The following is a 16197-nucleotide window of genomic DNA, read 5'->3' as shown; positions in this document are numbered from 1 at the left end:
TGAGGCTGCAATCTTATATCTGCCCATCCAACCATCCTGACTGGATTCAGCTAAAATATATGACCTACCTGGTATGGGTTGACAGTCAGACTAGATGATCTTAGTGACCTATTCCAACCCTTATTATTCTATGACTCCATGATTCTATCCATGAGCAGCTTATTTCAAACACAAGCACTTTATAACAGCATAATCTCACTCAGACTGAAAATAGGATTTTAAAATGAATTATAAATTATTAGCAAAGTATGTATAGGCTAGCAATACATTGCATCTATCCAAGAGTAGTTGCTAACTCCATTCTACTGAAATGGGGTAATTCAAAATGCTTTCCACTAGCAGTATCATCTAGTTGGGAAAGCAATCAATAGCATTCGGATTAAAATTCTTCCTTCCAGACAATAACATATAAACAAAACAGTAAAATTTGCAGATCCCTTCATTTTTTTCTTTACTCTAAGGACTCCAACCTTCCTATTCCTAACTTTTATCTCTTAGTTCCCACAGCTACCCAAGTGGTATAGAATAATAGTCCGTGTCAAATGTCGTTTCAGAACAGACTACATCTATTGCTGGTACATGGTAGTGTACTGGTTTTAGCAGGATATGAATTGTTATCTCATGTGCAGACACTCAGATTATACAGGACTCAGCTGCACTGCTCCCACAACATGCAGCACTATCTAGGAATTTCCCCCCATCATGAACTTTGTAGAGCATCACAGAGCATCAAAGCATGCCATGTTTGCTTACACATAAATAGACGTACACTATCTAAGAGCTATTTGTATTATGGAAAAACTGACAGGGAATTTTGCAGAATGGAGACATAGAAAGACAGTTAAAAGTAGTCTTCCTTTGCACACCCCACAAAACACCAGTAAAGAAATACAGGCAAAACAAGCCATGTCTTCCCCCTGAGAGCAAACCCTGAACTGATTATTTTTAATTTAAATATCTGGATGTTGCTTGTGTAAATTAAGTAGCTATTGAAAAGTATTATTCTTTTCTGAACCTTTTCCTGTGAAGTTCTGATATAATCAGTACACTTTCCTTGTCTTTATTAATCACAAATGCTCTAATGAATACATTAAATGCCTGAGGAAATCTAGTAATAAAAAAAAGATTAAAACAGAAACTTGATCTGAATGCAGTAGATAAATTTAAATACAGTGGTTCCCATACAGAGTGTGCTTTGTGCTAAACCATCTATATTTACACAGCAGTTGAAGCAAATGGCAGTCTCCTTTCCTGTTACTTTTAGCACCCAGATATGCTCCCTTGATTAGGAGTCACTGTTAACAGTGGCAAAATGTGAAGTGACAAAGCTGCTTCTAAATTTATTCGCTTCAATGTTTTAATCTCCCCAGTACTCTTCTTTCAGGCAGGCATTCACACTGCAGTATGGCTTGGGTTGAAACATAAAGCTCACTTGGTATGACTGTCAGTGCACTTAGCTATTTTTATGATGGGTGCTCCAGACCCCTCACCAGCTTTGCTGCTCTTCTTTGAACCCGCTCCAGGGCCTCAATGACTTTCTTGCAGTGAGGGGCCCAAAATTGGACTCAGTACTTGAGGTGTGGCCTCACCAGAGCTGAGAACAGGGCTGAACACAATCAATTCCCTGTTCCTGCTGGCAACAGCAGTTCCTGTTCCAAGTCAGGATGCCATTGGCCTTCTTGGCCACCTGGGCACACTGCTGGCTCATGTTCAGCCCATCATCAATCAACACCCCCAGGTCCATTTCCTCAACTTCCTCCTAAAATCTAACCTACTCACTTAGTAAGTGAAGTTAGTAAAGATAATTGTTGTTTTTTGTTTTTCCTTAACATTACCTCTGTTTAAAGGCTTTTTCACCCATCTCTCGAGCAGCTCTCTTAACTTCCTCAGGAACAGCATCCTTTTCAGCTTGAGATATTTGATAAACCTTATGGCCAGCATCCAGACGATATGGCCCACCCTTGCCACCTAGCCCAGCAGTGTCTCTCCCACCTAGAATGGTTGAAATAGAAAAACGAATTACAGAATATGCATTCAGTAATAAATAAGAAAACATTTTCCTTATTGCTTCCATTGCCGTATCTATAGATGATATTCAGAAAAATTTCCCAATTCTGAAAATAAATATTTATTGCTAACAACATTCAAAACCAAATAGTTATCATGGAACAGGAGAACCCCGATGGAATACTTGTGTCTATAGTACTCTGAGAACAGATTAGTAACAGTGACCACCATGTATAAAGGGGACTGTAAATTAAGTATAGAACATATACTCAAAGCTCTCAGTCCTTGAATAAAATTGAAATTGAATAAAACAATTTATTCAGACTTTGTCTTTTCCCAAGACTGCTGTTTTACATTGCTTCCAAACCACTTTATCAAGTGATCACTGTTGTGTCCTTTAGAAGACACTTTTGCCTATTGTATATGTCTACTATCTATGTCACCTAAAATTCTGCTGCTACAAAAGTCTAAGAGAATGGCAAGTGACTCAGGCCTAGCTTCTGTGGCTGCAAGGTGCTGGTTCCCTATGTGGGCAATGAAGAGTAAAAACTACAAAATGTCATTTAAGTGAAGATCTGCTATACAGAGTTTAAGTCAGGCACTAGGCACTGTATCTACATCTCATAGACAATAAAGGCACTGAGTAAAATAGCACTAGACAGAAAGAGTGGGTTTGTATATGTCTACTTTCATCTGGTACAGCATCTGGTACAGCAGTTTTTGCAAACATCCTTCCAAGATGCGTAAAAAAAGTAATGAATGAAAACCTGTTCCACCAGCCCAAGTATTTCCACCAACATGAGGCATGTTGTCTGGATCCACTTTCCCATGTTTGGGGGAACTGACGTCCAAACCACTGTCCCTCTGAATGGTTATCTGTAAAATAAAAATAGAGCTGAAAATCTTTCTTATACCAAGTAAAATCACTCTTACAACCCAATAACATTCTAGTAGATCTTACACTCTGCTGCTGAGCGGCACGTTAGACCCACATCAGATCTAAGAGTGCCATCATATTTAAACCATGCAGTGCACTCAGATGTTAATCATGCTACAAAAATAAGCATTTATTGATGATAGCCAACAGAATTTAAAATTCCACTGTAGACAGGGCCATCCACAGTTTGAATGCCTCTTGTGGTACTGATATCTGGCTGTATATTCCCTTTACAAACTGCATGAACGCCCAACTACAGCTTCACATGCTCTACTGATGGGCAGACTGATTTTCTTTTCATGAACAGTGACTAAATAAATAGCATGTTCCTCTCACATTGTACTCATGTAATCCTTGACTTCCAGTCTTGACTACAAAAGTCTATAGCGGTGAGTTTTCTATTGCAAATGCCCATCTAGTGACTGCATGTTCCCCACTGACTTACTGTAGAGCTGAAGACCCAACAGCTGTCAGATGTTTGGGACTGAATCACTTTAGGCTGAGGTTGGATTTAAATAGGTGAGTGAAGGTAAAAATACCTCTCCCTGTTATGAACTCTGAGTCATGCAGTGAGTCAATGATTCAGGTGTAAAATGCCCTTCAATTACTAATCTTTCACAACTGAATATCAATTTACTATTATATGAAACTCAATGACATATAAAAACAATGTCTTTAAATCTATACCCTATAAATTAGTCTTTTTTTCGTGAACCATAATACATTAATCTCTCTGATGAATTCCTCTGTCCCAGTAATGACAATTTATTGACTTCTCAGAAGTTCACTGGCATTACAAAGATTTTCCCCAAAACTGTATAGTATTTAATGCTTGAACTCACTGTCTTGCAGACTTAACTTAGTACTGACATGAATTCCATACATGTTTTTGAACTGAAAACATGTGCTCTAACAACAGTGTCTTGGCAACTGTTCAAAATAGTATTTACTTCCTCTTTATGGTATTGATATTAATTCAAAGAGGTACAATACATCCTCTGTGAACCATGTCATTAGTGTAAAATCAAGATCTAATCTGTTAAATTGCATTAATTTAACATTTGTAAAGGAAGAAAGACACTTAACCACAACAATATGTTGCCCTTGGGGGCTTCTACTTTTTTGGTTTAAGAAATTTCTTTGGAAATAAACGGCTCTTTTTCCCATACAACAGGCAGATTTCAGAACTATCAGAAACACCAAGGAAAACAAAAGCCACTGAACGTAGTTTATACTAAAATCTGAAACCAAAACGATACTGTCAGCATCATGAATTAAAACAGAATATTCTGTAAAAAGAAAAAACAGGAGGACATTTTCATTCTTCTGGATTCTTTATATAAAAAGCGCACAAAGTTCAGCAAAAGGAAGCTCCAAACACAATGGGTGACCTAGATATAATATTATGTTTTTGTCAAGTTTTTCTACTGAAAAAAAAAAAAAAAAATACTACTTTTGAAATACAAATATCATTTAAATTTTAGCAGTGAAAAGTTCTCTATAGCAACTATATATATATATAGCAGATAAATATAAATAATATAATATAATATAATATAATATAATATAATATAATAAATATATATAATAAATATAGCAGAAATGCTTTGCTGCTCACATAAATTTCTCACTTTCAAATTCATAGAATCATAGAAATACCTGGGTTGAAAAGGACCACAGTGATCATCCAGTTTCAACCCCCTGCTATGTGCAGGGTCACCAACCACCAGACCAGGCTGCCCAGAGCCACATCCAGCCTGGCCTTGAACGCCTCCAGGGATGGGGCATCCACAGCCTCCTTGGGCAACCTGTTCCAGTGCGTCACCACCCTCTGAGTGAAAAACTTCCTCCTAATATCTAACCTAAATCTCTCCTGTCTCAGTTTAAAACCATTCCCCCTTGTCCTATCATTATCCATCCTCATAAACAGCCATTCCCCTCCTGTTCATATGCTCCCTTCAAGTACTGGGAGGCCACAATGAGGTCTCCCCAGGGCCTTCTCTTCTCCAAACTAAACAAGTCCAGTTATCTCAGTCTTTCTACATAGGAGAGGTGCTCCAGCCCTCTGGATTTGATGACCACTGGAGGTCCCTTCCAGCCCTTACAATTCTGTGATTCTGTGAATTCTTCACAGAATCACAGAATCACAGATGGATGGATTCCACAGATGGTGGATTCTGTGAATTCTTGACACTGGAACTGCTGGATATTTAAGGGGAGGATCCAAAACTGTATTTTGAACCCAACAAACTGAAAGATAGCCAGAGGAAAAGATCTGCTTTGCCTGGAGTAAGAAGAAAGACAAGAAAAACAACTATTTAAAGCAGTGAACAGGCTCAAATATATTTAAGAAATCCACCGTATCTTTTCCAATCTATCCTGACTGGAATGTCTAAGCCTACTGAGATTTCCTGTTCTGACCTTTTTTTCCAAATACATATATAACTTGCTTGCTCAAAAGCTGACCAGTTCCATCACAAATACTTCTATCTTCATTGTAAGACTTCTATCAACTTTGTTTCTTTCAGCAGTTTTCACTAACCTTTGCATTTTAAGAGAAACCTGTGCTTTACATGCTTTAAATGCACTGAAAGGCTTTGTTCACTACTGTGAACATTTCATGCAGCTGGGTGCATATCACTGCACAGGTAAAATAACAGACAAATTCAGTCTAGTAGCCTTGCATTTCAATTATCAGGTGAGAGTCAGAGTAGAAATGCTGGAAAAGCAGGGACATTTTCTTTCCAAGGCTTCCTTTTGATTTCCAAAACAACCACTTCCAAAACATTGCAAGAATATAATAGTTGTGCATTATCTGAACTTGCTTATATCTAGTGGTGATTTACAATCAGAGAATGAATGCACTTTTTCACTGCCTGTTTGGGCAGGTTCTTCCTCAAGAGGCAGAACTGCCATACAGGATACAAACGTGATTCTCATCTTACTCTCCAAAGCCCACATTCTTAATAATAACCTGTGATCGTTGGCTCTGGTTTACAATCTTTTATTTGAGATCACTTTGTGAATGGAGACTGTAAGTGTTCAAAAGCCAATGAAATAAATAAAACAAAATAAAACAAAAAAGGTGGTAAGAACAGAAAGATTCTGCAGGAATGAGCTTTTCTGCATAAGTAGTGGTATGAAGGAAGAAAGCAGTCAAAAGAATAGGAAGTGAAGAGAGAACAGCAAATGTCAAGAACTGTTGATGCTTTGACTTAGTTTCTGGTCTTGCCTCTTGCAAGACATCTACTCACTCCTGACATCAGGGGTAGCAAGGCAGGAATAGAATTTAACATTCATTTTACATTGAATGAGAGATACAAGTTATCTTAACAACCCTCTCCATATCACTTTCTTCTAATATACACAAAGGGATGCCAAAAAGCTTCACGTTTTACTTGGATATCACTGGGGTTCTAGGAGCCAAATGAATAAAGCAAACAGATTCAAACAAGTTCACTATGGAAACTAATCTTATCATCCTTCATATAGTAATGTACAGAACACAATTTAAGCCCAAAGAAGCCAGCTACAGGATTCAATGCACTCTATAACACAACGAAACCAGGTGTTTCAGTCTGTGTTCTATTTATGCCAAACTGTTATTAAATATATACTGATGTGTAATAGGGACTACTATGAAGAGGAGGCAAAGGTTGGGTGCTTTTTCTAGACTTCAGCGGGTCAAACAGACTATGGTAGGGAATTTATACTGTGTACTAAACAAATCCTAGTTATGTTCAGAAGTGGATCTGCCACTTAACTCAGTGTGGGATTGAATTCTAGTTAACTTCAAGGGTAAATGATCTAATTTAATAAACTGCTGGAGATAAAGGCATCACTGGCATACATCACTAAATGTAAAGCTCAATTTTGATACTGTCATCTTTCAGTAAAAAACTTTTCAAGAATGGCAGAGCTCACCCAGACAAAACATGCGCTGACTCTACAAGACACTGTCACAACTGTGGAAGGGAAGATGTTTGCAAATAACCCATTAACAAAAGTGTGTAAATTATGGAGAGGCCTGCCACAGTCTATTATTACGATGGCTGCTCCAAAAGGCCAGAGAAGAAGATAATCCTTCTCCTGCAACACAATAACACGAAGCTCCGTAACAGTTTGATGACCATGGAGCACACTGTCAATCTTGGCTGGACTGTCCTACAGCACCCACCAGATTTGGAGCCTTCTGACTTCCATTTGTTCAGTCTGATTAAAGATAGACTACGTGGGCAACGTTTTCCCAGTAGTGTTGCTGTCGTAGCATATGACAGCAAGCTGTCATAGTGGGTCACCTCTGCTGTGCAGTTTTACAAGCACAACATGCAGGATCTTGTTCATCACTGGTAAAAATGCAGAGCTAATGGTGGTGACTACGTTGAAAAAGAGTGCTTTGTAGCTGAGAATTTGCTCTATCAAATAGTGCTACTGTGCTCTTCGTTGTAGTTTCCATGAAAATAAAAAGGAGACACTACTTTCAAAGTGACCCATGTAAAACATTCCACATTTACATCAACTCTAACATATACACTGCTTTCACAATTACAGTATTTTCATTGTGAGCTCACAATTCATTTTCTTTTGACAGCTTACAAATAAACCCACCAGGTGATATGAGTAAAATGGATCAAACTACCATATTTAGCTTGAGCTGTTTTTGTATGAGTGAACTTAGCATTTTAGCACCTACTGAACTGAAATGAAAATGGAAAAAAAAGTCTTTAAATAGAAGCTTAACACCTCAAAGACAGTTTCAAGTAGCCCAACTGTGCATTTCTGTATCTCAGCAAGTGTTGGCTACCCTCCACTTGCTTGTGTCAAGAAAATAAACATAATACAAGAGGTAACAGCCAGCCTTCAGCAAGTCACATTTATATTTCTGATGCAAATAAAATAATTCTATTGTCTGACTTCTTATGAGATATTTTCAGTGAACTATTCAGTACATTGAGACTGAATATGTCTTAATGTTCTAATTTCTCTATTATGAACATGCTTATAATAGCATTTGTCCAATGTGGTCAGTAAAATATATTTAGCAAAGTCAACTGAGAGGAGCATTTTAGTATGCCTATTTTTCAGTCATCCAAGTTGCAGAGTATTCATAACTTTGAAGACTGCCATCTTTTCACTCCTGCTTTTTAAATCCATACATCAGCTCCTTATTGTTCAAGTCTGTTAAAGTTTTAACTACCAGAAGTTATCTTTATTGAAGAGACAGGGAAACAGGGAATCTCATCTCCTCTTTTCACACTTGAAATTCTCTCTGAGAGTTTCATGCAGGAGATAGATAGAATTAAGAACTCTTGCTATCTTTGATGCCCATAGTTCCATTATAGAGCTGTACATAGCATACTCCCTAAAAGGGAGGGGTAGACCATGTACTTAATGACTAATGGGAATTAAAAACTTAATAAACTAAGACTTAATAAACTAAATAACTAATGGGAATGGTTTCAAGCTACAGCAGGGGAGATTCAGGCTGGACATGAGGAAGTATTACTTTTCAGAAAGGGTGGTCAGGCACTGGAATGGACTGCCCAGGGAGGTGGTGGAGTCACCGAGCCTGGGGGTGTTCAAGGAAAGGCTGGATGTTGTGTTGAGGGACATGGTTTAGTGGCAGCTATTGGGAATAGGTGAACGGTTGGACTGGATCTTTTTTTTTTAGGTCTTTTCCAACCTTGGTGATTTTATGATTCTATGATTCTATGATTCTATGATTAAGAGAAAGGCAGAAAAAGAAATAATGACTACCAGTAAGGAAATTTCATTTAGAGTTTGCAAGCAGAGGTCAAAGAAGGTTGAAAATCTTTCTAACTTTGAATAGAAAAATGATAAATGAGAGGCAGCTTTCAGTTTTTCCCCTGATGCATCTGAGATGCGTCTCTGATGTGGATCTTTTTTGGCTGGAACCATTCCTGTCACTTTACCCTGCATACGACACGCTTCTGTTCAACACAGTAAGTTGGCTACAGAGTGAATGGTCTTTTAATACATCAGCTTACTTCAGCATTCTGATCTGGCTAACTTCATTAAAATTCCTGAAAGGCACAAGATGTGCCAGTGCTCCCCATTCTGGAGTGCTTGCCAGAAAAGCTCCTTTGCAGTGCTCTCAGCAACAAAAGCTTGTTTCAGCTTGAGGACTGGTGAAAAAACTCAGGCTTCTAATGGAGGAGGTCTGCCCCATGCTCAGGGAAACTGAACTTTCCCCTCTTAGTTTTAATGCAGCTGGTCCTGCCAGTAGTAACTTGTATCTAGCATTCTTATGCTTATATTATACAATGCTTATTTTAGTAGTTTGATACATCTTAAAAGAAGTGGAAAACCAGGAAAAATACTCCAATTCCAGGCTAACATCCCACAGGTATAAAGGGATGTAATTTGTTCTTAAGAATATAGACTACGATTGCATCTTCAAACATTCTCAAATTAAGTTTTTCTTATCTCATTTTAAAACAGACCTGGCCATTCTATAGAATAACAGAGATAGATGGACTGATGATTTAATATACTTGCCTTAATGGACAAAACATTGTTACATCAAAAAGAAAATAGGGTTATAGCTGCAGTGTTTACAGCTACAGATAAATTTACACAGGAAGATTTTTAAATAGAACAAGCTAGAGGATCCAAAGACTTGTTTTCACAAGCATTTAGGAGTAGTAATAATACTGCATTATTGGATGTCTCTTACTTTTTGGGGAAAAAAAAAAAGTAGGAAAAAGAATGTGTGCACTAAGGTGGAATACAATTCACATGATAGAGGTGGTTAGTTTAATGCAAGTTAAATTAGTATACAACAGATTATTATTTACATGATTAAACCAGGAAAGCAGATAAAGGCAGGCAGGATCTAGGCTGCCTAGATCTCATTATTTACTCTTTTCATAATGAAGGGAAGAACTCTGCTAAGATACAAACTAGATGATACCACTCCTCTCCTAACATACCTGGGACGTAGAAGAAAAGAACTAATTTGTTATTTTGCCTTTCTTAACATACAGTGTTATTAAACAGGGCACATACAGTCAATAAGGAATGTATGCCACTTTCCAAGAATGTTCTAAGTAAATGTTGAACAAAATACACTCCAGATCCTCACATGAACATAAATACACTACAAATACTATAAAGCAATTAAATCATTAACGTTTTCTTAAATAGCTTTCTTCCTTCATTAGTGCATTGGGCAAAGATGTCAGGAGATCATGCAGGGGAAAAATCTGAACAAATCTTAAACTTTGGCCCTACATGTGATTTAAGAGACATTAACTTGCTCATCAAAATCTGGAAAGTTCTTCATCACAACCGCATACTATTATGAAAGTAGACTGACTTTGGCTGTAATGGAACACGACTAGTCTCTAGGTGAAAAAGGCATTAAATAATCCACCCCACAGCAGCACAAAGCATTAGAAAATATTTCCCACAGCATGCAGAATGTAATTTAGCAGATGCACAAAAGATTGGTTTTCCCTGAAACGAAACCATTGATTCATTTTAGCTCCCTTCCCAAGCCCCATCAGCCACCCTAAAATCTCAATGTTACCCTAGATTGCATTTAACAAGGCAAAAAACATATAAACATCCTTTCCCCAGTACCATATTTTATCTGTAGCATGAGTGTATGTATTATTTTCTCAAAGAGTATACGAAAGCTTCAAATTGGAGACAAGAAGTCTTTTTTTCCACACAAAGGAATATTCAGCATTAGGTAAAAATATAATCATAGGATCATAGAATGGCCTGGGCTGAAAAGGATCTCAAAGATCATTTAGTTTCAATCCCCATGCTGATAATATTGCATAATCATGTATGCAATACTCTGTCTTCAGCTTTGTCCTGAAGTGAAAAAAAAAACAAACATTAATGACACTGCAGTATAAAATAATTTTATAGGTTTGTGTCGTTAATTTTGATTCATTCTGCTTTTCTGTCTTGTCTGCAGAACTTTTCAAGAATTCACAATGAACTAACGAGGCTTCACACATTATCTGACGCCCATGAACACCGCTATTTGAACTCAAATGGCAAAACCATTTAAAGCATCATAGCTTTAAAGCAATTTTAGATATGTAAAATAAAAGTGAAATCACAGATAGGTTAATTCATGTGGGGAAAGAAGAGGAGATTTGGACTGAAACACGCAGAAGAGCGAAATTAGCTTGCAATGAAAAGGAGTCTTTATACACCAACTCCAAAAATCCCACTGTACAAAATGTAGCCATTGCTGGTGTAGATCTTCATTTGAACTAACTGCTGTCACTCTAACAATCAACCCAGAAGTTTTGCAGCAGTAAATGCATTAGAACCTATTGTCCATAACTACAGATTCTGTGGCTTAAAATCTGGATAAACGAAATGGAGCAATGACAGAATGTCATATATTTTCTTCCATCTAGCAGATCCCGCACTATGTTAAAACCTATGGAAATTCCATTGTTATTTTGTGTTAATGAAAATTTCCATGTCAATTATTTTCAGCTAGGAGATGTCAGGTCACCCCCTACCACACGTGATCTGAGCAGGTACTGTCTGGCTTGGTTATTTATCGTTACTATTCCATACCTCCTAACATCAATAAACTGAATTGAGTATCTTCTGGAGTACCCCAGCCAATCCACAGATTGAAAGAAGAGGTATGTTTTTTTATCCTTCAAGCATTCATGTCATTTGTTTAAGTTTATGAAAATTACATATTGAAATTACTTTGAAACTTACCAGCAATATGTGTGTGCATTTTATAACACAAATACTTAAGAAGAAGGTTTTTTTTTTTTTTTCTGTAAAGAAATGCCTAGAAATTCATAGAATCATAGAAACATAGAATGGCCTGGGTTGAAAAGGACCACAGTGATCATCCAGTTTCAACCCCACTGCTATGTGCAGGGTCACCAACCAGCAGACCAGGCTGCCCAGAGCCACATCCAGCCTGGCCTTGAATGCCTCCAGGGATGGGGCATCCACAGCCTCCTTGGGCAACCTGTTCCAGTGCATCACCACCCTCTGTGTGAAAAGCTTCCTCCTAATATCTAACCTAAATCTCTCCTGTCTCAGTTTAAAACCATTCCCCCTTGTCCTATCTCTATCAACCCATGTAAACAGCCGTTCCCCCTCCTGTTTATACGCTTTCTTCAGATGACTTACATTATTTCTGCATTTGTTCTTTCATTAATTAGAGAACAAGTTTCATAGGAGCAGAACCACCAGTGCACATTCCCTTGTTCAGATGGCAGCATTTCACTTTTGTTAGCAGTTCTAGCATGTAAGTCAGCAACGTGCACTGCTGCAGACTCTGAGGTTTGAAGGCTGCCATGCCGAGGTATTCCATTTTCTCCCATGAGGACTGTGGTCTTTCAGAGGAGGTTCAGGGGAAGAAAGAAGAACTTTGTGCTGGGTCGACCTTCTCTAACAGAAAGTTAAGGTTATTTCCACTCCCACTCTTTGTCTGTCCACTCTAATTAGGCTGGAAGAGCTTTAGGAAATGGAACGTATTTTGAAAGCGTTTGCATAGTGCTTCTGACAAGCGCCTTATTACAGCTGATGACATTTATATGAGAAAAAGTAGCTTACAGAGAACTGATGATCTTTATCCGAGTTGCTTTACCCAGCAGAAAATTTTGGTAATGTGAACTTCTCAAGCTCTACAGGTTCCTGACTGTCTAGTCTTGTGTTACCCCACACTCAGGGCCTTGTTCCCACTTTGCTAGAATGAATCACGCTATCCAGGAATGTCACAGGGCTAAACCCACACTGTGCCCCACGCTTGGCAGAGAAGCCCAAAACACCATCCCACTGAGAGCTGATAGAGGGCAATGAACAACTGGGGTCAGAGTGTGTGGGGCTTACGGATCTCAGCACTGGAAGTGCTACCAAACCTTGCAATCCAGATACTGACGAGGCAACACTGTTCCCTGCAATATTTCAAGTTTCCCAAGGTCTTGTATAGGATTGCAGAATGCTCTCATATGGTTATTCCAAACTTATGAAATCATGCCACTGCAAATGATTTTCATAATTCATGGCTTTTGTACCAAAAGGACCTAAGAGATGACCAAAATCACTGTTATTAGCTCATTGAGGCCCTCATGTGGTCAGAACAGTCACCTGGTCCTCAGTGGGAAAATAAGAACTGCAGGTGTGGTGGAGGGAAAGGACGAGCCATGCCTGCTGAAGGTCATGCTCTAATTACAGATCAGGAACTGCAGCTTTGCCCATTTTTACTTGCCCGCTTTGCAGTTGGACTTGATGATCTTTAAGGTCTTTTCCAACCTGATCAATTCTATGCTTCGATGATTCAGTCTTAACATCAGGAAAAAGCTGGATTTTTGTTAAAACATTCTGAAGTACGATGGAAAAGAGATAGAAACACTTCAAAAAATGCCAGTATAAATCAAAGTCGATCCTGAGCAGTAAATACAAACAAGTTTGTAACACTGAAATGCCAGAATCAATTATACTTAAGAGAAATACTGAACCTCAAAAATAAGTATCCTAAACTTTCCTGTACAAACTGAAGCCTCAGAAAACCAAAAGGAAGAAAAAGGAATGATTTGGATAACAGCAAAAATATTAACTTGTTAGAAGTTGAATAACACATCACACAGTTGCACAAATAGTTGAGTGGAGTACAAATAAAATAATGAGGCTGTTTGAGAAAGCCATGAAGATGTTCACTGCCCAAACATGGCAGAGAATCAAACTACTACAGATCTTCTGGGAGCAGCTCAAAGCAGAGAAATAGGCATAAAGGAAATCTCCTCCCATTTCTAAGTATCTATCTATTTCCTTGAGTCGTTAAGTGATAGTTTGCATACTGAGGATGGGATTTGGATCCAGACTGCAGACAGCTCAAGGCAGGGATGTCCCAGGTAAGCCAGGTGTCTGCATTTAGCATTACAGTTGGTTGTGTATGAATATCCATACAGCTAGACATGTGTAGGTGCCTCCTTCAGGGTGAGCTCTTCGGGCTCTCTTGGTTATAATGAGAGCTCCTGTGCTTAGCTCATAAACAGACACCGAAATGCCTGTAGGTCTGAAACTGAATCTTGTTTCATCTCCTTTCTGTTACTTCTCAGTATTTCCAAGCACACCCAGAACAAATCCACTTGAGCTGTTTGTGTATAAACAAGTACATGCAAACGCTGTTTAAAGCAATGAATTGGAACTGCTTTCACCAGTAAAAAGTATATTTGGTGCTTCTTTCCATCTAATGAAACACATTATGAATGAAACACATTCAAGAAACACAGCAGGGTAAAGGGCATAGTGGACCACATGCATCCTTCTCTGGAACACTTCCTTCTCTGGAATTCTTTATCTGCTGATACATCACTAAGGCTTGCAGAAGGCTGCATTACGTTTAGGCATCGTGAACATACATTCAGGTGAAAAATCATGAGAAAGAAAAACAGATGATTTGTAAATCTAAGATCTAAGATTTTAAGGAGAAAGCCCTACAATTTAGTGGAACTTGAAGCAACCTTGGCAAGACACTTGGGATCATTTTGTTATTCATTTCCACAACAGTATGAGTGATTTCCAAAAAAATCTATGGAAGGCACCTATATCATTTATGAAAACTCAAAACCAATTATGCAACCTTTCTTTTGTTCTGTAGTATCACTATGAAGGAATGAAAGAATCAAATCTACAAGTCCTTCAAAAAATGATGTGATGCTAACTCAGGACAACAAGCACCATTACACTTCAGCCATTTCCCCTGGCCCTTGCTCTGACCATGCAAAGGAGAAGTCAAACTGCAAGGAATGTTAATAAGCACTGTGTGAGCTGTCTTCAGTGACACAGGCTGTCTAGAAGTTTTGAGCTGCCTTGCTCAAAACAGCCTTGCTGTTTTTCTTATGTTATTCCTTTGGACTGACCCACCTACAAAGTGGTACATGATTTTTCAAACTAAGCGATGCACATCAGGCTTGAGTGTGAAGCAGAAGAAACTTCTGGTAGCTATCAATGCCAAGAACTTGATTTTTAAACCACTGATACTAACATGTTTGGTGGCCATTATTCACTTTTGTCATTAGGTTCTCTCTTCAGTCCTATAGTATGTGATCTTGATTCACATTTGATTGCCAATGAAGCTGTGATTGTGCTTCAAGGTTCATGCACATATTGTATCATGCATTACAAACTAACTTTTCTATATTTTTTGAACATTTTTATGCACTCAAATGGTTTGGGTTTGTCCTGAGACTTTTGAAAATAATGACATTCTTAGTACTTACACAGCACAAAACATTCTGGGCAACAATTTACAGTGAAAGAGAATTAAGTGGAATGAATACAGAAAGAAATGATCTTGCCAGTAGTCACATACAAATGAATAAAGATTTAGTTGTAGAGATTTCAGGTCCCTAAGGAGCACAGTGCTTTTCAATATCTCAAAATGATGCATTCTTCAATTACCTTTATGTAAGCATTGTACTCTACCTAGAGAAACACAACAGTAAACCAAGCTTACTAAAAAAACACAAACAAGGTGTATCAGGACTTCGTCAACATTTTCCGTATTTAAAAAAAGTGAAAAAGCTCAACAATTAATGGATTTCAAGTTGAGTTTATAACTTCAGAGAACCCAGTTTTATTTAGAATTCTATGCTAGGCACTCCAATTTAATCATTTCTGAATACTGCACTCGTGTTCTTAGTTTAAAACTTCAAAAAATGAAGACAATTTCTGGCCTGACCATACAAGTGAAAATTAATATACACATAAGCCCTGTTTTCAGAAACTATTTTTGTTGCCTCAAGACTTCAGCAGCTTGAACTCCGCTGAGAGTATCAACAATACAAAACAAATGTTGATTGCCATGACATTAAATCATAGGAGTCTAATTACTGAATATCCCTGGAACAGTTGTTTGTTTTCCTCTGTTTTCATTGCTTATGTACATACAGACTGTTTCTGAGATCTAATGCGTTTCTGAAAGCCAAAAAGCAACCCTAGAAGATGGACAGTATCAATAGTTCAAACTGAAATCTGATTGAGGATTTCTTTCCATTCCTTTGAATCTCTACCTATATTGAAAGCATCGTAATTCCTTCTTTTTTTTCAAAGGCTGGGAAAGCTTTGCAGAGGTTCTGTGTGATTTTCCAGAACCGTGGTTCCCAATCGTCAAGATAGGTCTCATGAGTTGGTGAAGGAACAGCACTGTGAAGGTGTGGACGTTGGGCTATTAAGCTTTGCAAAGCCTGTACTAGCTTTGTGGGATGCATCAATAACAGGGAATAGTA

At 38.1% G+C, this 16197-nt stretch overlaps 1 protein-coding gene across 1 annotated transcript in view; it reads right to left on the bottom strand.

Moving 5' to 3' along the window:
• Positions 1–16197, bottom strand: part of VWA8 (von Willebrand factor A domain containing 8) — a 180512-nt gene that overhangs the window by 20387 nt on the left and 143928 nt on the right. Inside the window, exons 38-39 of the mRNA XM_042866426.1 lie at positions 2775–2883; positions 1836–1992 (exon numbers count right to left, since the gene is read on the bottom strand). Of these exons, the coding sequence (XP_042722360.1) occupies positions 1836–1992; positions 2775–2883 (266 nt within the window). The remainder of the gene's footprint in view (positions 1–1835; positions 1993–2774; positions 2884–16197) is intronic.

The sequence above is a fragment of the Lagopus leucura genome, unplaced genomic scaffold (genome assembly GCF_019238085.1).
Source record: "Lagopus leucura isolate 7727_CA_CO unplaced genomic scaffold, USGS_WTPT01 Super-Scaffold_100001, whole genome shotgun sequence".
Lineage (NCBI taxonomy): Eukaryota > Metazoa > Chordata > Aves > Galliformes > Phasianidae > Lagopus > Lagopus leucura.
This window is presented reverse-complemented; position numbering and strand designations above follow the sequence as displayed.